Source organism: Cydia pomonella, chromosome 12, assembly GCF_033807575.1.
Source record: "Cydia pomonella isolate Wapato2018A chromosome 12, ilCydPomo1, whole genome shotgun sequence".
Lineage (NCBI taxonomy): Eukaryota > Metazoa > Arthropoda > Insecta > Lepidoptera > Tortricidae > Cydia > Cydia pomonella.
Window position 1 is genome coordinate 15,281,422 of NC_084714.1, and position 23,956 is coordinate 15,305,377.

At 34.6% G+C, this 23,956-nt stretch overlaps 1 protein-coding gene across 1 annotated transcript in view; it reads right to left on the reverse strand.

The window, feature by feature from the left end:
• LOC133523711 (collagen alpha-1(I) chain-like) overlaps nucleotides 1–23,956 on the reverse strand; it is a 105,718-nt gene that overhangs the window by 35,790 nt on the left and 45,972 nt on the right. Inside the window, exons 7-18 of the mRNA XM_061859395.1 lie at nucleotides 23,493–23,633; nucleotides 22,469–22,586; nucleotides 21,112–21,195; nucleotides 17,665–17,720; nucleotides 14,455–14,661; nucleotides 12,054–12,197; nucleotides 10,032–10,121; nucleotides 7,319–7,550; nucleotides 6,644–6,718; nucleotides 6,118–6,230; nucleotides 4,407–4,499; nucleotides 1,475–1,597 (exon numbers count right to left, since the gene is read on the reverse strand). Of these exons, the coding sequence (XP_061715379.1) occupies nucleotides 1,475–1,597; nucleotides 4,407–4,499; nucleotides 6,118–6,230; nucleotides 6,644–6,718; nucleotides 7,319–7,550; nucleotides 10,032–10,121; nucleotides 12,054–12,197; nucleotides 14,455–14,661; nucleotides 17,665–17,720; nucleotides 21,112–21,195; nucleotides 22,469–22,586; nucleotides 23,493–23,633 (1,476 nt within the window). The remainder of the gene's footprint in view (nucleotides 1–1,474; nucleotides 1,598–4,406; nucleotides 4,500–6,117; nucleotides 6,231–6,643; nucleotides 6,719–7,318; nucleotides 7,551–10,031; nucleotides 10,122–12,053; nucleotides 12,198–14,454; nucleotides 14,662–17,664; nucleotides 17,721–21,111; nucleotides 21,196–22,468; nucleotides 22,587–23,492; nucleotides 23,634–23,956) is intronic.

A 23,956-nucleotide genomic window follows, 5' to 3' on the forward strand; every position in this document is an offset into this window, starting at 1 on the left:
ATAAAAAAAGTTGCTTGAATGACATTTTGTCTCTTTTGTAGTTGTCTTATTAATTCCATTCGTTTCATTCCCATGAAATTAAATTGCGGTCAAAAAACCTATATTATATATTCCATTGTAATTTAAAAAGTACGTTTTTAATTAAAGGCAGGTATATTATTATCTAGAAGTGTTTCTAATTAAAAACTAGATTAGTGAGCAGCAAGAATTAAAAACGTTTTAAGAAATGTTATTCAAATGATAAACGTAGTTATTAGAAAATTTGTCCTAAAGAAACACCTCGGGTTAAAAGGACTCCTGGTTAAGGTTACACTTAACCCTTAATGTTATCATTTCAGCAAAATGTCATGTTAATAATAAATAGAAATAATAATTCTAAATAGAGTCAGACCAAGATAAGTTGGCGGCGAATTTGATAGCCTAGACGGGGTACAAGTGTTAAATAAACGTCATAATTTCATAGAAATTAGCTTGGTCTGACAGTAACTTTATTATTACCTACATCTCTGGAATTTAAATAAGATATTTTTTTTTATTTGTCTGTACGATTGTAAGATAAATTAACGTAATTTTTAGAACAAAAGGTCATGTAAGTAACTGTTGTTAATTTAATTCGATATTGATAATGTAAAACGCCATTGTCCTTCTGTAAATATAGTTCTTTAAGCTTAAGGTTTGCTTACTTTCTCATTTAGGATGACTCTGTAAATAAAGTACCTTAGCACTAGGCAGGCTGGCAAAAATATATATATATATTTTATGTTAGTATAGTCAGAAAACGAGCAGACGAGCCGTCTGATGGGAAGCGGTCATCGTAAATTACTCAGGGTAAAGAGTAGGGCTGGATTACGGATTCGAAATGATGTATCAATAACAAAAACGAAAAACAATAAAGTTTTTTTTTTAATAGTTAATCAAACAGCCACAAACCGAGTCATTAAATATATATAATAAAAATGCTTTAAAAGTGTTATTAAACACGAGTGCTGTGGTGAAAATTTTTGAGACTAACTAATCTCATGATTAGTCTCAGTCAATCATTTTTGGCACACAATATTTTCGGATAGTAACTACTATCTGAAAATATTGTGTGTCGATAAATGATTTGCCAACGAAATTACTTCCCCTTCCAGACACTTTTTACATTTTTAGACTAAAGAAACTAGGTAAAATAAGATAAAGAACATACTATAAATATTATGTTGTTTATTTTTTACTTAATACTAAATTTTTTTATGAATTATTATGTTATACAATCTGACGATCTTTTTGTGAATTCATATTATTTAGAAACATTGTTATATTATTAAATTTCATGTAATTTTCAATGAGAAATAAATTAATCTATCTATTTATCTATCTACAAATTATCACTAAAAAATGGCTTTCCATCAGGTAAGGGTCTTTATGCTATATGTGCATAAGGAACATATCTATCAGAGAAAGTCACAAGTTACAAATTTAATATACTTACAACTGGTCCTTCGCCCGCTGGGTTCTTATGGTGTACTAAGCTAGATGTTTCTAGAACATTCTGTAATGGCACTCTGGTTGGTCCATTCGTCATTGGGGCTTGTATCGCAAGCAGTGAACCCATCTGTTAACAAAAAACACATAGTTTTGAATGATAAATGTGGTAAAATATGACACGAATAAAGCGAACAGTCAATGTGGTTCCAACTTACTAAAACAATATTGTGCTACGATAACCGTCTTACAGAAATCATAATCTTGATAGAATAAATAATAAGTTTTTTTTTACTGTAGTTCCAACTAATTGAGCATTTTTTTTTTGACAAAAAATAGGTATCTGATATGTATCTTACCTATCCATGTGTTTCCGAAAGTTTTTTTTTATTATTTTGTGTTGATCCAATAATTTAATCAGTATAAGTTTTTCGAACATGGCCTAGCATCGTAAGTATTAGTAAATTGTGTGTTTTTATTGTTATAAGTTACCCCGAATTCCATTTAGTTGAGCTGTAATCTCAATGTACTTACAGTTCATATCATACACTTACGATTACTTTATTCTACGTTATTCCACATTTCATTATATTCGAGTTACTTATACCGTAAATGGAAATGAGGCAGGGTAGATGTAACATGTCGCAGCGTTATTTCGACCGCTTTCACCAATTATATGACCGCAGGCGTTAATTAACTATTTATTAAAACCACTTTTACCACTTCACGGTATTAGCACCATCGTAATGGGTTTTAAACATTTATACTAAGTTTTTATGCATGAACTGGAAATTCACGCGATGTGAAATAATTATTACTTTAAATCGTAACTATCATAAACTGATATATTGAACGTACGAAGTACGAATCATGTTGTGATACCGTAGGTACTTTTGAACCCTCCAAAAATACGTATTTATGTAGTCTAAATCACATAAACCAATGATGGTAAAGAGTATACAATACTTATAACAATAAGTATTGTATACCTAATAAGGTAATAAATATACCCCCCTCCCCCCATAAGTAACCCCATTCAGGGTTCCGTAGTCAACTAGAAATCCTTATAGTTTCGCCATGTGTGTCTGTCTGTTCGTCCGCGGCTTTCCTCCGTGATCATTAGAGCTAGAAAGCTGCAATTTGGCATGGATACATAAACCATGCATGGTAACAGAACGGTAAAATACAAAGTACAAATATTTTTATTGGGTTTAGCTCTCGTACAAAATGTATTTTTCTCTTGGGTTGAATAGATCTTTCAAAACGAATTTGGGTCTCCAAAAACCTTTTTTTATTTTTGTTAAAAGTGAACATTTTATAGAGATATTCGCTCCGAAAGAAAAAACTAACTTTTAAACCATGGGTCCAAAAATATGAACAAAAAACATCGTAAATCAAATTTTAATACATACTTTCATTGAAACCTATTGAGAACATGATCGGTCCAGCCGTTTTTGAGTTATTACAAAAAGTCTTCTCTTCTTATTAAAATGACGTACAAAGCGCTGCGAAGATACTCCTTTAGGCTTGTAATGTAGTTACGAGTTACGAGTAATATTAGAAGGTTAATTAAACTCAAGTTTGCCCTGGTATAGCTTTACCCAAGTATTTTGGGTAAAGTCTGAAAATTTAAACAACATTTATCTGTATTCGGCGTTTACCCGTGCACATCTAGGTCTACCCAACACTGGATGGGTAATGTTAGGTGTTGCATCATAATTCATAACTAACTCTGTATATTTAGGTATTTAAATAAAAGTAAACAAACAATTTGCACATTTTCGGGTGGTCCCTAATAACATTAATTGGTTAACCAACCAAATATAAAACCGCCTGGATCTGTCGCTGAACGACCTGACTTTATTTTGATCATTTAATGTATTCATCTACCCTCAACTGACTTAAGAAGCCACTTGAGGGTAGATTTACTTTAAGTAAACATACTTTTGTTTAAATATCTAAAAATACAGAGTATAACATATACACAAAACAAGCCTTATTAAGCTTAATGTAAGACAGTCAATATGTGTAATAATGTCCTATAATAATATTGTTTTTGGCGGCGGGTAAGTTCATAAGACTCTTAAGAGGAAATACCAGCTGAGCCCCTTCTCGGATTTGAGAGTTTTGTGTAAACATCTCCGTCACGCTGCAGGGGATGGCTCCAAAAATTAGTGCAATAAGGACAACTGCAGCTTAGGCGAAAAATCATGCGTAAAAATCTCGGAAATCGAGGTTTTGTTCTCGACATTTTCCTCCTCCAAAACTTAACCAATCTTCATGAAATTTTGGATGCGAAAATAAGAAAGGATTTACCTGTGTCTGACCGTTTTGATATTTTTGTAATTATTGTTGCCGATTTTGTATTCTAGGCGTCTATTTACAGCGAATTTATTTGGTCGTTTTTAGCGCTTTTTAAAGTAACTTAGTTATTTTAAAAACAAGAATATCAAAAAAGGCAAAACATACAGATACAGGTACTGTAAGCATTGAACTGAAATATTCATCTAGAGTCAAAATCCAGAGAGGAAAATGTCGAGAACATTTTTATGGAAAAATTATCAAGTCAAAATTCACTGAAATAATAATAAATATTACACATTTTTACATAAATTAACTAAACCCCACAGTTAACTCAAAAAAGCTTGTGTTATGGGTACTCGGACGATATATATAATATATAAATACTTTAAAAAACATACACAAGCAACAAGCGAAAGAGGTATGTCAGGATCGTAGCAAGTGGAAATCCGTGGTCGTCTCTGCCTACCCCTTCGGGAAATAGGCGTGATTATAAGTATGTATGTATGTAAAAAACATAGAAAACACCCACATCTCATCACACAAATAAATGCCCTTACCGGGATTCAAACCCAGGACCATCGGCTTATAGGCAGGGTCACTACCCGGTAGGCCAGACCGGTCGTCATAACACTTACCGCTACATATTGCCATCCATTGTTGACTCGGACAAGCAGCGCCTGCTCCTGAATGACGTAAGCCAGTGTGCCCAGTTGGCTGTTTCTGCCTAGCTGCGAACAAATAAAACGGATTACGCTTTGTAAAATAGGTGTGCTGTCTTTTTAGCTTAGTTAATAGCCCTGTGGTTTAGTCGACGTTATTTATACGCTTTGATATTTGAATTTGTGAAAGATTTTTTTTTACTAAAATAATAGGTTATTATTGTGACGTAATTTTAAATAAAAATAAAATAAAAGTAATGATAATTTAAATGAAATTCTTCTTTTATTTAGCAGGTAATATTCAAGGTGTATAATAGTGGTAGCAAAAGGTTAAAACACTTTTATTGAACATAATCTTAATCTACCTTTTGCCAGATTAATAATGCATATCAATAAGGAACAATTTGAATCAATTCTGTTACTAACAAACATTTGGTAAAGTGTTAAAGTGATATTACAATAAAAGTTTTTGGAAACAACTTATAGACACGCCATCGCCACTGTCATAATAAATTATTTCCATAAATAAACCTCAAGCAACTCCTTGATTGATTTTTGTAATTGACAGGAAACTATGGGCAATCATATTTGCCTGTGTACATGAAGGCTTAATATAACGGATATTAATATACGTGTGAGGGTAACTAAACTACACACAATAATGCATAACTTGAATTACGTGAAGCAAAATTAAGCAGAGCCTATATACGTGTTACTGTTGCTCGGTTAGCTGTTGTAATCGTATATAGTAGATTGTTAAGCAGAGATGAAAGGTAATCATTTCTGACAAGGTAGTTAGGCGTTTGAACGCAGTGAGAGCGCCAATAGTTCGAGGTTGAAATGACGCTTTTCACCCGAGTTAAACACTCCACTTTTCATTTCAAATACGAGGAAAGTAAAATATGTAAATCGGCCCGATTCGAAGAATGAGATGCGATAACGATAAGTTCTGTGTTAGATAAGTTCTTATTTAGATATCGTTTGTATGCCGTATAATTGACAGACGCAGCTCGATCCAGGCAACCAATGTCACTTTCAAGTTAGAAATATCGTAGATTGATCTTATTGGGATCACAGCGAAATCGAAATAAACGTTAATTTTGACATGTCGTTTAGTTATCGATCGTTTAAAGATCTTTCCAAGATCTTAAACGTGTCTTAAATATTCTTCGAATCGGGCCGAATTTGTTTGTTAAAAACGACTAAGTATATTTTTATAGCATTTCTTAGGGATGCTGTCAATTAACCATTTAGGTAAAAATATCGTTATTTATGGAATGGGGAGCTGAATTATTATAATAATGGAAATTATATAACAAGTCCATTTAAAATCAAATTCCAATTGCTTATCGTAAAAAAAATGCTCTAGTGCAGAAACTTGTCCACTTTTTAGAACAAGAATAACCCTCTTTCATAAAAAAAACTAATGCATGAGAAATAAGAAATACTTTTTTTACAATATTAATAGAACAAATTAAATCAAATGAAATATTCGAGATATTTAAGCATATTTAGCAATCTGACCGGCACGAGCAAAATCAATTCGATAAAGTGACATAAACTTTTCTAAAAATGGAACTATAATTAATTTCATTCAATACCAATCCTTAAAATATATACTGTTCGATTATTTCCAATATTTCTTGAGCTACGAGCTGGGTATCGTAAATCTTAATCAGGTACTTACTCTCAGAAGAGATTCCGTTGTCTTAAATATGATAGTTCCTACGATAGTTCGACCATCTTCCTCGTCCTCGAACTCCTCGTTGTCCCCCAGAGGGTCCAAGCCATCACGAAGACCTGCGAGGTACAAAATATTTTCTCTAAGCTCCTAAATATTGTACGTTATTACTTCGATATTAAACTTCGTTTTATGGTTTTATACTATTTGACAACGGAAACTTTTAGCGAAATTGGAAAATGTCCGGGTTCCATGTTATATTTCTCAGAAATATTGCGTGATTCTTGTTTATTTCAAAACGCAGGATACAATTTTATTGTACATCCTGGATTGCAAAATAAAATGTACAAGTAAAGTTAATTTTTATTTATCGTATTTTATTTTAATGTGTAACTATCGTAGCCAATCCAATGTGTGTATATCTATAATGTTTTGTTACACAAATTAATCTGTAAGTATTATTAATTTAGAAATTAATCCATTATTTACACAACATTATACGTACTTTTAATTGTCAGCTTAAATAACATACCATATGGCTCTGGTCGGTACTGCAATCCCATTTGGTTCAATATTCTAAGTGTATGGAGAGAATCACGCTGTTTTCCTGTATGAAAAGGAAGTTGAAGACAAAATCGACATAAATAACCACTAATTTAATAACTTTACATTACTAGGGTAAATAGAAAACTATTATCAAAATTCTAAAAACATTTTTTTTTACATTTGTTTGCAAAGTACTTTGTACCGGTTCATAGCTTCAAACATAGTCTCGTCATGGATGTCATGCAGAAAGCATACAACTTGACATGTAAGTAAAAGCTAAAACTGTGCTAAGATTCATGTTTTCTGTTAGATGAGACTATAAAAATATTCTAAATTTGTTAAGGTTGTGATATATACGAGGGGCGGGAGGGGGTTAGAGTCGGCAACGCGCATGTAACTTCTCTGGAGTTGCAGGTGTACATAGGCTACGGATACTGCTTACCATTAGGCGAGCCGTATGCTTGTTTGCCACCGACGTAGTATAAAAAAAATAAGACAAAGTTTAAAATCCAGCCAAAAAGATTTTCTTTTACGATTAATAATTATACAGCGTAGAATCTTTGATTAAAACTTCATTCAATTTCGTTCAAATCGGGCCTAAAAGCATCATCCATTATTCGAACGTTATTTCTAATTCCATCTCTAGAGCAATCGAACTTACCTGTACCGGGTTCCCGGCGATTAATCCCAGGGCTATCGGTCAACATGTCAGGTAGTTCGTTCACATATCCCGGCGGCCCCGGGGGACCAGGCGGGCCAGGCGGGCCGGGGACCGGCATGTACTTGGTGTTAGGGACCGGCGCGATGGCGGGCCCCGGTGGGCCTCTCGGACCCTCCTTGCCCGGCGTGCCAGGGGCCCCGTCGTAGCCCCGATCGCCTTTTTCACCTTTTATCTTTAGGGAAACAAATGGCCTGCTGTACCTTGGCATGAAAAGTGGAGATTTATTTGTTCAACTTTTAGTGATAAGAACCTGCCTGATCTTAAATGATGCATTTTACGATGATGATGGTATTTTCTACACAAGCCGCGTAGCCAACGTGCAAATCGCTTACGCCCCGTAGCGACGATTGAAACGGAACTGTCATTGTCGATAAGTTGGCAGCGATTTCGATAGCCCAGATGGTGCAAATGTTGTTTTAAACGTCAAACAACTTATTAGTATTCAACGAGTCATTACGACTGTCCATATTCCCTACTATCTGGAAGGAGGCTAACGTTGTTCCGGTTTTCAAGAAAGGTGATAAGACGAAGGTATCTAACTATAGGCCGATATCTCTTTTATCTATTTTTCCTAAGGTCTTCGAGTGCATAATCTGTAAAAAACTGGCTTGGCATGTTAAAGAAATAATTTCTCCTTTGCAGCACGGTTTCATAAGCTCTAAGTCCACTTCTACAAATTTGCTTTGCTACGTGAACGACGTTGGTACAGCTATTGACTCAGGTCACCAAGTAGACGCCATCTACACCGATTTTAGTAGCGCTTTTGACAAAGTGGATCACAGTATCCTCATGCAGAAGCTTCTCGACCAGTTTAACGTCACAGGCGAGATGTGGAAATGGTTTTACTCGTATTTGTCTAACAGACCGCTAAGAGTAGTGAAAGACGGATACTTTTCAAACACGTACTTGGCAACTTCGGGGGTTCCTCAAGGCTCGCATCTTGGCCCTGTTCTATTTATTTGCTTTATAAACGACTTAGTTTCATCTGTCAAGCATAGCAAATGTCTGTTATACGCTGATGATATGAAGCTTTATAAAGTAGTTACATCAACAACTGACTCTTTGTTATTACAACATGATTTGAATAGCGTAAAGACCTGGTGTCTGGAAAATAATATGACTCTTAATGCTGACAAGTGCCTCTTTATTAAATTTACGCGGAAAAAATTACCTGCTGACTCAAAATATTATCTGAATGACGTTGTGCTTCGGGAAGTTTCCAATATCGAGGATCTTGGCGTATGCTTGGACTCTAAGTTAAACTTTGTAAATCATATTGATTCAGTTATCAATAAAAGTAATAAAATGCTTGGGTTCATAAAGCGTATTGGCAAAAACTTCAAACGCGTTGACACTTATCAAACTCTTTTCAATGCTCTTGTTCGTTCTCGTCTTGAATACTGTTGTCAAGTCTGGAATCCTGGCTACGCAGTGCATATCAATCGACTGGAAAAAGTGCAACGTTCCTTTACTCGATTTTTAGTATTTAAGACGAGGAACGAGGGAGTTCGTAAAAACCTGACATACGAAGAGAGACTTCAACGGTTTAAAATGTCCTCTTTACAACTCAGGCGGTCTTTCCTTGACATGGCTCTGTTACACAAATTGGTAAACGGTAAAATCGCGGAACCTTACTTGTTGGGAGGTTTAAACTTTACAGTACCGAAAGCTAGCACACGGTCTTGTCGTCGCACTATTTTTCGCCCCGGTTCTACCAGGACTAAACTGGGCAAGTCACTTCCGGTCCATAGAATGCAAGTAACTTGGAATAATCTGTCACTTCAACAAAACTTCGAAATAGACATATTTAGTGATTCTATTCAAAATTTAAAGCGCAGAATGTTTAAAAAAACTTAATATGCTTGTAATATTATATTAGTACTATTAGTAGTAGTTAGTATTTTCCTATGCATGTTTCAATATCACTTAATCTATTAATGTATAGTTGTAGTTAATAATGTAGTGTAAAAAGCCTCGAACTGTTTGAGTGTTGTTGCACACCTGTTATTGGTGCATAGATATTATACGTGGCCACTATACTTGTTACTTTGCTAGCTTTGTTTATGTACTGTTGGTGTGTCTTATAAAATAAAATAAAAATAAAATAAAATAAACTATAAAATTATGACGTTTACTTAACACTTGGGCTATCAAAATCGCTGCCAACTTAGCTTAGTCTGACTCTAATATGAAAGTTATAGAGAGAAACGAAGCGTTTCGTTGTCGAAGCGATTGTCACCTTGGCTAGGCCGGCTGATTAGACAGAAATGATATCACTATATTGTGATTATATTTCGCGAGTGAAATTGTATAAAGTATGATGCCAAACTGTGCTGTGTCGACCGGGAAATCATTATATTTTTTAGGAAATCATTGAATATTTAGGCAGCTGAGATTGGAGTTCTATGAAAACTTTCTATTTCCTTGACTTGCGCTATTCATAAGTATTCCTAGATATACATTTCAGCTTAGAAAATCATCCAAATTGTATAAAATTTGTGCAAATTATATCTCTGATGGTGATGACAAATAACATCAAAAGTGAGTCATAAATAAATATTAAATACGAGGGTCGAATTAATCGGCCTGGTCCCTAGCGGCGCGTCATTGCTTTGTTTTTTGTTCCGCTAGGCTATTTGTCGTGAGTGATTACCTTGTCAAGGTCGAGCGGGCTGAGGCCAGGGTCGCCTTTTTCACCTTTCTGTCCTTGAGGTCCTGGCTGGCCCGTGGCGCCAGGTGGTCCCTGTGAAGATTATCTCGGTTGACACATCTAATTTAAGCTAACATGAAGCGCAAAACACACGGCGGTCACAAACGCTTTATAAATCGGAACGTTTAAATACGTAAAAAGTACACGTGACCTGATAAAAGAGTCTCACTCAGCGTTATCCCACAGCAGATCATGGCGCTGGATTTTAGCAAAGACATAAAATTAGCAATACTATTCCGGATCGTTCTCCGATTCATCACATCATTTGCGATATTTGTGAATATAGTTTACGAAATATAATTTGATCAGATCTCTGTCAAATTGTATAGCGATAATAATGAGATACGATTTTGAGATCTGGAGGCCAATTATAACGTACATTTTGATTACAAAATGGTGCCATTTTGATATCGTTCTCGCATGTATTTCGCTCTTACTTGTGCGTACATGCATCTGCGCGAGATAGACGCATGGGCCAAGGTTAACAAAATCACATCATATTGACATCAAAATCTAGGTACATTATAATTGGATATTAAACGTTCGAATCGCTCGATCGTACAACGCTACGATCCGCGTTACCGTCCCGCTCAGTATGTTTTCTGTTTCTTTTTGTGTACCTACCTAACCCTCTAGGTCGGGGCAAAATAATTATACTTACTCATATATTTACATTCAAATAATGTAAGTAGTAGGTAAACAAAGTTTTATAATTAGAAAGCAAAAAGGAATCCTGATTTAATCTGCAGAATACATTAATAAAATTAAAAAAAAAAAAAAAAACAGATACTAAATTCACGCTTAAGCATTAAATCTAGATAATGTGGAGGTTACCTGAGGTACGTAGTGTTAATTACGTGGATTTTAGTCATGTATGTTATTAGTGAATGAAAATATCAGCTCAATCGGAAACCGGGAAATGGCTCAAATTAAGCTTCCAACATTTGACCCACACAAACATACATACATACTTAAAGGGCAAGTTAAATAAAAGCTTGTAAAAATACTATTTGTAAGAGTCACAGTTCTCTAATTATTATTGTAGTAACACGGAAAAGGCCATCGAAAAGTTACGAAGTCTTTCTCAAAATACGAAAGAATTTAGAAAGTATTTTTAAATTAACTATTAAAGATTCCGACGTATTTGAAATTTTGAACCTTTTCCTTTTTCTAATCAATTAAAAACTGAACTAAAAATTACTACCTCTAAATTAATGCATGAATTGTCTGTTAATATTGTTCAAACAACCAAAATGATTAGTAAGTAATAAATATTTATGTACCTACTCGTATTGCCAATTAATTCGTTTAACTACTCGATCGCAACAAATATTCCGGTGATAACAATATGATGATTGAAGTATTTTGAGGGATTACAATAATAATTAACATAATGAAATGAGCAGGTGATTTAAATATTAATTTGTTCCGCGATACAGTCTGCTTAAAATAACATGATTTCACGCTTAATTACTCGTATTGAACTTTGAGCCGTGTATATATACATCAATGTAATATTTAGTTCATTAATACTGAATTAATACCCTGCAGCGTATTTCTGTTATGGCGTAATATGCCTAGGGCGATTTGTGGTATATTCGATTAAGTTGTCTATAGAAACTACTTATACATATAATCGTTTAGTAGTGTCAAAATTTGAAGTTTCAATGCAGGTACATCACTAACATTTTACGAAATTATTACTAATTTATTTATACATTATTTCATTATTATTTCACGGTTAACTGAAAAAAAAAATTGAATTTAGCTAAGAAAATCTCACATTAAACCTGAATTTGACCATTGATTTCTATCTATTTAGCCTGTATCCTCTGAGTATAGACTTCTGCTGTATTACACCATTCCTCTGTTCTAAGCTAATCTCAATCAGTGAATGCTTGTCGTTAATTGTTTTATTCGGCTAAATGTGAACATTTATAGAGGAAAGTTTTCGATTATCCTTACCGTCCAGCCTGGCAGCCCGATGTCGCCTGAGGTGCCATCTGTGCCGGGAGAGCCTGGGGGCCCAGGGGCTCCCGGTGGGCCCCTAGGGCCTGGAGGCCCCGGGTGTCCTCGCTTGCCTCGTGGCCCTGTTTCGCCTTTCTCGCCCTGAGATGAAACACGTCGTTATAAAGGTCTCAATCAAGTACAAAGTTAATCTTAATTTAAGAAATAATATTAAGTTTGTTCCATTGCTGAAGTTTATATCGTGCTACATTTTGTCATCCAAAGAAGCATTCAAGGGTATCTCATATTTTATTCATGATCCAGACTAGAAAGATCTCAAAAAATATTTACCTGTTAAATTAAATAAGGCAATCTCCTTGAAGATTCTTCCTAGATTTTTTCCCTTTACTGCTCTTTTAACATAAAACTGGATCTTACAAAAACTTTCAAATAGAACTAATTTTCAACCTTTTTCTTATTTGCTACGTAATGGCTAGATTTTTTCAAACGTCAAAATGTTGCAACCGACGTGAAAGGGGGTGAAATCAGATAGCAGGTAAAACATTTTTACATTGGGGCAAGTGTGATACCTGTGGACGGTTTTATCTGTATTTAAATAATTACTAACGATAGACTACCATCGTCAACTCAAAAAAATACATTTGTCTTCTACAAAATACAACAAATACAAATCCTCTTTATTGCACAACCTCAAAATAACATTTGCATAGTGACATACATATTACATGAAGACAGAGGTGACAACGGGCGGTCTTATCGCTAAATGGCGATTCGAAGAATGATTAAGACACGTTTAAGATCTTTAAAAGATCGATAACTAAACGACATGTCAAAATTGACGTTTGTTTCGATTCCGCTGTGATCCCAATGAGATCTCAGATCTGAGATCAAAGTGACATTGGTTGCTCGAATCAAGCTGCTTCTGTCAATAATACGACATACAAACGATAAATATGTAAATGAGAACTTATCTAAACCAGAAGTTATCGTTATCGTATCTCATTCTTCGAATCGGGCCGTTTGTCATCGTATTTATAAATGTAAGGAGATATTATATTTTTTGGGGCTGATTTTTTTTTTGCCTATATGTAAATTTTTATCCTCATAATATAATTTTTTTTTCTGAAATCGGTAAATGGATACAAGTGTGTATCACAAAAAAAGCTTCAAGGTTGCATTATTGTTTTCTTCAGTTTTCGCATTTCGCTAGAAGTTTAATTGATAATTAAATAGTATGGTTATAAAAAGGAGGTAAGTGTACCTATGAATACCGTGACTTACGAAAAATCAAACTTTATTAGTCTAAAGTGTTGCGTACTACAGACTATGATTCCGATGTCCTTGTAGACCCTGGAGACACTATAGTCCAAAGTAACTGCTGAAAATTTGTAACTAACGTGATAAAACTAGTCTGCAACTATAGGCCATTTAATAATTGTTTAAAAGAAAAAACAGTTTTGTGACATTATCAATAGTTTATGATTTATGAACAAACTAAGGCCAAAATCTAGAAAATGTCCATGGGTAGATGCATTTGCCCTTCTTACTAGCGCTGACTCGCTCTGGGAAGTAATGATAATGATTTTTTTGTGATTCCTTAGGGGTAAGTTCAGCATTTGCACCCGTCATTTTGAACAAACGGACTAATTTTGTACAAAATTCAAAACTGCGTCTAAATAGTCAGTAGTATTTTCAACACGTATCAAATTAAGACGAACATAGTTTATCTTTCGGCATACCTATTAAAAATGATAAGTTGAGTATTTGATTAACTCATAGAATTTTAGCTATCCTGTTTAACTCGCATACATGGGCTGAAATCGGATGAGTTATATTGTAGTAATTTTCGATTTATCTCTTAAGCTTACTAACATTAAATGTGTGTTTAAATGAATGAATGTGATTGAATGTGTTTGTTAAATATACAAAACTATAATTCAATTTGTTCCTAAGATATCTACAAAGCAGGCTTCGTTAGCTGGCTACAAATGCAAATGAGCAACATATTTCGTCGCAAACAAATGATGATATCCGTAACAAACTTCATCATTTTTAAATAATAAACTCTCAAAAAGTCAATTCTTTGTTAATTTTGCTATTAAATCAGTTTTAAATATGTTGATCCACGATAGTTTATCATAATCTAACTTCCTTGCCTATCCAGTTTCACTCCACCTCCCCATGAGGTTCAATTTTGTATAAACATATTTACTGAAACAAACTTTTCATTTCGCAGATTATTCACGATTAAATAAATGATATTGTAAAAGTCCGAAATAAATTTACATTAATTTAAAACCCATGAAATCAAAAGGGTAACAGAGTAGGTATTTATTACGAAATTAAAATTCTGGAAAAAGAGTGCCATGAAACATGATATACACCAGATGTCATTTACCTTTGTCCACACTGAAGCTTCTTCCTTCGAAAGAGCTACTGGGCCTGGTGGCCCAGCTTCACCTCTGTCCCCTTTTGGCCCTGTGAGGCCAGGAGGGCCTTGCGTCCCAGGCAGACCAGATGGTCCAATGTCGCCACGTTCTCCCGGCTTTCCGTCATTTCCAGGGAAGCCTTGTGGCCCTTCCATGCCTCTTGTGCCTTTCTCACCCTGTTTATAAATTCAAACAGTGAAAAAAGAATAGTTAAGCGGTTTATATTTTATGTATTTAGCATTGGAATATTTTTTTTTTACAAAAAAATTAAACTATATTATAATAAGCTTATGGTAAGTTTTACTTAGGTAGAATTATTAAAATTAATGATTTTCTATTAAGTTAGCTAGCTATAAGTTATGGTGTTACTGTTTAAATGTTTCTTTATATATAACTATACCACTAGTTGAAAACTTTTAACATAGTTGTCACGATAATAGTCAAACTAAGCTAAGTAAGCGATTTTGATAGCCCAGCGTATGCAAGCGTTAAGTAAACGTCATAAGATGGATGGTTAAAAGACACTTGCACCGTCTGAAACATCAAAATCGCTGCCAACTTATCTTGGTCTGACTAGTTTGCTCAATGAAAATGTTAGTAATAAATGAGTAATTGTATATCTGATATAGAAAATGTGTTTTCCCTAGTCAATGCTATTTTTTTTACCTTATCTTAATATGTATGACAATGAAGGTAACCTCATATAAATAACTAAAGCTGATTTCATAGCATGTATTTACTCATAATATATAATTTGTGAACGCAGTCATCACAGTTGTCAGGTCAGGTCAATGTTCTAAGCTATAATTTTCCGAAACATACCGATAACAACGAAAATTACTCCCTTTACTTAAAAAACAATAATCTACCTATGGGCTGATAGCTATTTTGTGTGTTACGTACATTATTTGTTAATGTAGACTTTATACAGCTGACCTAACAAAATAATAGATGTAGGTACCTAATCGATATCACTTTAATTTTCATCGACATAAAAGCTCTCCAACATAAATGTCGCTTTTCATGTTATATGTAATTCAATTGTTTGCTAACAATGGAATTTTAATGTTACATCAATTAGTTTGTCGATATTGTATGCTTTTATTATACTAAAGGCATAAAGAAGGTAAGTTGCGTGTGTTAATTTATGAACTTACTTTAAAACGTAGAAGGCTTTTCAGTAAAATAATTGAAATATAAAGCAATGGCTGTTTACAAAAAATAAAAGTGGAATAATATATCTACAGTAATTTAACTCAGGCATATTGAATACTTTTAAATTATTATTTCACTTCGACAGTATTTCATTTCAGTCATTCATTTAGTTAGAAAATATATTCTTAACGGTACATTTTTGGGAAGATGATAATAAAAAATATTATATAAAGGTAACTTGAGAAGTAAATTTTATTCTTGTGATAGAAGTTTGTGTAATGACCCATTAAATGTACATTATCGGTTCTTGCCCTCGTTCAAGGCTTCATTTAAAAATAACTAGATGACCCGGCGAACTTTGTTTCACGTACATTTTTTTTGCACTTACGCACTTTCTTATTTTTTTTATTTCATAAGAACCTTCTTATGACCATAACAAACACGACAAAAATAGAATTAGCGAAATTGGCCCAGCCGTTCACGTGCACGGATATAGGGATTCATATATTTGACAACCAGTTTGGCGTAGTGGGTAGTGACCCTGCCTACGAAGCTGATGGTCCCGGGTTCAAATCCTGGTAAGGGCATATATTCGTGTGATGAGCATGGATATTTGTTCCTGAGTCATGGGTGTTTTCTATGTATTTAAGTATTTATAAATATTTATATATTATATATATCGTTGTCTAAGTACCCTCAACACAAGCCTTATTGAGTTTACTGTGGGACTTGTCAATTTGTGTAATAATGTCCTATAATATTAATTTATTTAATATTCATTTATATATATATGTATATTGCATTTACAAGTCAATTCCGGCAATAGTGATCAAAAGGCTTTTCGTCATTGTTTCAGCGCGAGTTTCCCGTGTCAAAGTACTTAGCAGATTAACACCCCAAAACTAGTAAGTTGTCGCTTTATATTATGTGGTCCACGCCGCCGACATTGTTTTACATTTTCACAAGGTGAGTTGAACCGAGGCCGATAAGTCAGGCGTTATCGTCAGGTTACGTAATCTATATGTACGTCAAAATGTATTACTTGTTATCGTTTTGCTGAAGTTATTGTGTGGTCGCACCAGTTATGCTACTACGTATTATTTCTCCTGTAAGGTAAATTATTGAAATTGGATTGAAATTAAAAACTTTATTTCCGACACATTATCCATAACATTAGTTAGTAACAGTGTAACAAAACAATAGAGATAGTGTTAGTATTAAACAAAAACAAAAAATAATTTATTATCCTAACTGCGCAGTCTAGATTGCCCGCTGTCACCGGACATATAATTTCATCCAGTGGTGCTAGAACGGGCAATCTAGCCTGCTGGCCATCACGCGTAGGAGGCTGTTGGAGACCACGCATCGCATTAAGGATGTCGCACCTTTACGCATAATGGCGTGAAAGCCATCTGTCCTGGACTCCGTGAACATAGCTGAAGCACTGCAGTAGTGCGGCAACCTATCAGCATCCTAAATGCGTTGTTGTATTGTACCCTTAGTGTATTAAGGGTACTAATAGAATATCTCACCCACAAGCTGCACGTGAAGAAACTCTGAAAAGAGTGACCTTAACCTGTTTCGCACATCGTGCAGACTTGCGGGCGAGCATATTAGAGCGAACGGCCATGGATCTCCGCTCTCTCTATTTCCACGCCGTCTGACAGATCTTCATTATACTACTTAAACTATTTTTTTGAACTTATTCTGGTTTCCTAGGAAAGCGGTGCCGTCAAATAGCGGCCGTTTCCATACAAAATACTACTCATCAAATTAAGGGTGTCCCTTAGAGAAAACTCGTAAAACGACCAATTTCTATGTAAATCTATACAAAACGTTGTTCAGTATGACCTTATCTGCACTATGATAAAAAAACATTCCAAGTTATCACTGGAGATTTTATATCTACACTAAGAGCCCACTTAACATCAGCTACTTTGGTTTGGTTTGCTTTATACTAGAACATAAAACTGGTACGACTTAGAGCAAAACGCTAATATTTACATTTACAAGGAAGTAATTACCTTTTCTCCTCTCTCCCCCTTTACCGCCTTCACGAGCGCTGCTACTTCTCGGGGGCCTGCGAACATTACGTATACCAATTTATATTCCACCCACGGATCACTATTTCACACTAGATGTGGCATATACGACTTGCGTTTAACACTCACAATGTGCATATAAAAGTCATGCGTATTTATGTGTAAAATTCAAACGGTTATACGTCAGCCAATTTTAATATGAAAATGATGTCACATTTTGCTCGTATTTCGTCGTACACCATTGATTTTACGCGACCGAGAGGCATAGGCGAATTATTAAAAATAAACGAAATTTCGCTATGAAAATTTAATTTTTAATAAGGCTTTAGTAATAAAATTTTACATGACGAAACGCGCAAAGACTTCCTAAGACAATCTTAGGCTTAGAATGCCCTGCGATTATTTTTTTACAAGCGCACGCACTTGCAAGACTGAGACCGCAAGAAATTAGACTCAAAACCGTAAGAAATTAATCGCAAAGCGTTCTAAGCCTTAGTTAAAAAGTCATGAGTACTTGTCCTAAGATATTATTGCGTATTCCACCGTTTAATTTACTAATACTTATTTAGCTGATTGTGATTTAGTAGGTAACGCATTTGAAATGCGCTGCTACTTATGAGTCCACAGCAGCATAAAGAGCGATAAAGGCGAGTCTTCAAGATGAAATCTGAAATTCCCTAAGGAAACTCGAACTTGTATCGTGATCAATGGAAAATGGAACCTTTACATGTGAAAACAGAGTACAAAATTCTTCCTAGCCGACAACCAAAACTGAGAATGTCAAGAGGCTTACAGAGGTCGTGCTCTGTTATGGAAAACGCATAAAATACAACGAGAGTTATTAGTTACATAAACAGCCGTTACGTAAGAACCTATTGTACCGGTAACCGACCTCATTATTTCACAATTTTAGAATGGGATTTTGTCTTGAGTAAAACGGTACTCACTGAAAAGGTTTCTTTAACGGAAAAGCCTCTTTTGTATCGTCTGCTGGGCTGTTTTGTTAAAGGTTCCTTGTAAGGTATGAAATTACAAGTTTAATTCTTACAATTGTTATCATAGCGATCTTTATTAATATAAAATAAATATCACACATACATATAAATATCAGTTATATCTACAGTAAGGTTGATTTTATTTGCTTCAAATCTTTATTTCGTTTACTTTGTTTTTTAATTTTTCCACTTAAACGCCGCATACTTTAAATGATTTTTCTATACCATTATTGTACTAATCCAGTCAAATACAGAGTTTCTCCTCAGAATGAGAAATAATAAGCGGGAAATTTGTATACATCTTCATTATGGCACTCTATAAGATGTCTTAAAAGATACAGAAAATCTTGTGTGCGCTTCGGAAGTTATTCAAGGTCAAAGGTCACAAACACCGGATTTTTTTTTTCAATAATAACGGTTTCTATAGCTCCAATGACGTGTTCATCCAGTCAAAAATGTTAGAGCATAGAATTTGCGTCAAGTTACGTTGCAAATATCACACGCTCAACTTTTTCAATTACTATTTTGAATTGCTAGATTTATGGTGAAAATCCATATATCATACTCTTGAAATCTCGTAAACCTAACGCTATGCGTCGCGTACCAGCGTTCTTTACTTTGCGAAAGCTTGGACACTAAATAAACTGTTGTAAAGCCAGCTACACGACGCGGTATGCATCCAATAACTGAAGATAAGATAAAATCAGAGACCGGTAAGTTAAAAAAATCAATACCTACATAGCTGATATTTTGTGTTCTATTAAATTTATTATCAATTTCATTTTGATTGGTCACCTCTAGTTACATATATACTTATATAAACAAATTAAGCGGACCTGTCAATCTTTGTCTACTAAACTACTAGCACGGCTACCCCGAGTTGGCATTTGACATTTACGTTAGCGTCTGCGTGAACTTGATCGCATTCCCTCTCGCGATCGAGATTACGCAGTCGCATACGTAAACGTCAAGTGTCAACTCGTGGTACGGCTATAGGAACTTCACAAAATCGTGAGACTGATTCATCGTATGAGTTTTATTCACTTACTTTGAAAAGTGCTTTTACCTGCCTATTTCTTAGTATCATGACTAGGCGAAAATAATTAACAAAGGGTCAATATAAAAATTTTGCTACGAACCCTCTAAGCGCTACGTAGCTAAGCTAGCGCTAGTTACGAGTACAAGGACGACTTCTTTATTTAAAGATAGACAGACTTTATTAATAAACTTGTCTCTGATAAAATCTAGGAAATGTACAAGTTGTGTTATGACGTCAAACGGGAGGAGTTTCTCATTTCTTGCCAGAGTTTGTCAAACAAAATATGGTATGAAAAATATGCTTTTCTACTCTCCACTTGTTTTTGCTTGTACGTAAATAAATTGAATTATTTAAAGCTATGCTGAATGTTTGCGCCATTTGGCTAGTTTTTTTTATCATTCTTTCGTATTGACATTTCTTTCATCGAGCACAGATACAGAAAATAAATATGTTTGTGTAGGTAAACATTACTATGATAATTTTAATGCGCTTAGAAGTTACAGATGGGAAATGTAGGTAATTAGTCAATTTTCACCCAATTGACGATTAAGGGCGGGGTTTTGATCGTAATTAATTCCGGATTCATATTTTCCTTTATTTTAATTCAGGTTTTATTTTTGTGCCAGTTTCAATCTGTTCAGCAATATTAAGCAATTAATTAACAAACATTTGAAAATAGAATCTTATATTTAAAATATTAATAAAATCATAAACAAAAATAAAACATCTATTATATCTAAAAGCCACTGTTCTATAAAATTGTAATGATATCTACTCGCATTATTAATTGTATACCTAAGTCTTTAGTACATATTTGAATAGGTAATAAAGATTTACACCTGATAAAAAAACACGTACAATATGCTCGACTATTAGATTATTATATTACCTAAGTTTAAAATTATTTTCTATTCGATTGTGATAATCTACCGAAGTCTAATAAGTACAAAGCCAACAAATGGTTTAGGTATTTCAAAATAATGTTTTTTGGCAGAAATAAAGTAAGTGAGAACCTGCTTTTTATATAGTTAGGCACATTATATATATTATAACATATATATTTTACTTAAGCATACATCATATGCAGTTAAGACTAAGTGGGCCGAAACTGATATGTCAAACTTTTTATCAATTTTCAGATAACATTTTCAAAATACATAGGTATATTGGCATAATTCATATAACATGTAAATAAGTTAGTGGGGGCAGATGTCTTTAGATCTCCGGCTTCCTGGTGGTCTACTACTATCAAAAGAGACGTGAAGACGCAAAACATCCCACCATTCACAACACAGGACAGACTGTCCTGGCGCAGACGCACAAGAAGGCCAGACCCCAAATGCAGGTGAGAAAAGGGCAGGATGATGATGATGATGATAAATAGGTGTAACTTACTACTGCTTGCAGTACCCGTTGCTATTAAATTGTCGCTAATGCCAGGTCCAGGGGGCCCGGGCGGACCTGGAGTTCCTTGAGCACCTGTTAATAGTAAATAATTTAAGAGTGGTAATAGTTGTGAGGAGTAGTAGTTATAAGGAGATAAAGTTGTTGTTTTTACTCTGCGTGCTAATATTGATACCCGAGCAAGTGAAAGTATCCACAGTTGAACGACGAGCGTAACAAATGGTTCGAAAATTGGAATCTTGAGTGTTGCGAGGGTGTCAAGGCACGAGGGTTAAACAAACTTGGGTACAGACTGAAGCACCAAATTGTTTGTTCAGTGACAGAATCACTAAACAAACAGGAAGAAAACATAAGTATAAGTTATAACTCAAATCCAAATGAACACTACGAAATATTTATCATTCAAAATCGTTACTTAGTCAATTCCACCAGCCAATATGAAGAAAGAACTCAAAATTTACATCACATTACTTTACCGCTCTTGTGGATAAAATGTGACTTTTTTTATCGGCTTTTGAAGAACACAGATATGAAAACTTGTAGGTTTTCTTACGCAAATAACTAAAACTTGAGAATAATATTTAATGACAAATACAACATTAATGATTCTCGTGGGGTTGTATGGAGGTTGTCTGTTTTATTTACCAGACTCGTAAATACATAGATATAATTTTACGACCGTTCTGGCCTAGAGGGTAGTGACCTTGCTTATGAAGCCGATGGGTTCGAATCCCGGTAAGGGCATTTATTTGTGTGATAAAATAGTTTTTTTTTCCTGAGTTATGGGTGTTTTCTATGTATATAAGTATGTATTTATCTATATACGTACGCATATCGTCGCCTAGTACCCTTAGAACAAGCTTTGCTTAGTTTGGGGCCAGGTCGATTTATGTAAGATTGTTCCCAAATATTTATTTATTTATTTATTTATTTATTTATGTGATGTTCATCCAACTATACAGAAACATTTGTAGATAAACAGCGTACTCGTAAACAAAGGCAAAACACGAATCAAGGTATAAAGTTTGACAAATTGAATAAAAATACTGTGAACTATGTCAAACAGCAATATAACTTGTAACTACGGAATAACAAAACTCATTTTCAGAAAATAACGTCATTTGCAGAAAAATAAAATGTCTCGGTAGAATATAAGGAGCAAAAGTTACGTGCGAAGGCAATAAAAAGCTAGCAACCTGTACGTTTGACACTTCAAAAGGTCCGGCGTAAAAAATAAAGATTTTCCAAATCGTTGCAATATAGCCCTAAAATCTTGCAAACGAGTTCCCCGCGCATAAATAAGGGTCATAGTGTAACATAAAATTTGATGGTTGAGTTAGTTTGTTACCTTTCTCGCCCTTTTCTGCTGGCCGGCCGTGAGGGCCAGGTAGACCGGGCGTGCCATCGCGGCCGGGCTGTCCACGCTCGCCTTTGGCTCCATGAGGGCCCCTCAGCCCCACATAACCCTAGTAACACAGTTATAAGCTCACGGGTTGAAGTAACATAACGTCCTGTTACGAGGGTCAAGCCGGCGCTTATTGCGTTAGCCCCGAATTTATTCTACGCGTACCTACTAAATTAGCGAGGGTCGTAAGAGATTTTATTTTGATTTCGCCTTTTGTGACAAAGTGTTTTGTGAAGGACCGGTTAATCTTATTTTACAAAATCGACATAAAAGTGAAAGTCTTGTAAGTGGATCGTACCACTAGAAACAGTCACTGCCACATTATTTAATTTCTTACGAGCTTAACTCTAAACGTTAGTTTGATGGTATTGTTATGTTTAAACTAAAAATTTTGAAAAAGTTTGCTTTTCATTGAATAAAAAAGCACCTTTTCAAAAAGTTTATAATTCGTATCAAATCCCAAACAAAAACTAAAACACATTTGCCAGCGTTATAAATGATTTCACTTCACAGGCTTGTCAATCGTGACCGCATATTAAATCTTGTGATTTTAGGCATAAATTCCGTATTCTAATTTTTAATATAGGTACACTATATTGATTTTATAGGAATGCTTTCACCAAGCTAATGCTCATAAAAATACCTATATAATGAATGAATGCAAGAGATTAACGTTCGATAAATGCAAATCGTATCAACCGCAGTGATATTTATAAAACGTTTCATACTTTAAGATGACGTTTCCTTAAAGAAAAACCTCACTTTTTACACTGATATATCCGAGCCATGTTGTATCTAGACCTAATATTTGACGTATGTTAAAGTTAGAATTGGGCCGAAAGTTTATCCAATATTAAAGAGAGTATTTTGTTCGCGAGATATTGTCACGGCGCACTCGTGTTAAGCCTACAAGTGTTCACAAAGTGCATGATTTCATATTATTTAATCACCACACAAGTACACTTACCCGCTCTCCTTTGTCGCCCTTGGACCCATGTAATCCTCTCTCCCCCTTGTTACCAGGATAACCCCTGTCGCCTTGCGGGCCTGGGGGTCCCATTGGCCCTCTCTCGGTTTGTAGACCATTTACGGTTAATCCGGTTGATTCCTGAGAAATCAGAATAGAAATTACTATATTGTAACTAAGACCTCATTGTGACTAAATGACAAGGTAAAAATGTGTATTTGAATTATATTGCATAAGGTCAAAATTGTCAAGAGTGCAATCTATGGAGGAAAAGTGTGAGTTTTTAGAATTCGTTAATCTTTGTAAATCAAAATTTGACACGTGATATAATAAATCATAATAGAAAAGCGAATACTATAAACATGCTTATTTTGTTATATTTTTTTAGTTCAATGTACCTTTTTAAATAAATACTTATATTAAATCGATATTCTAGCTCACAATGGTACTAATTACGTGGAAAA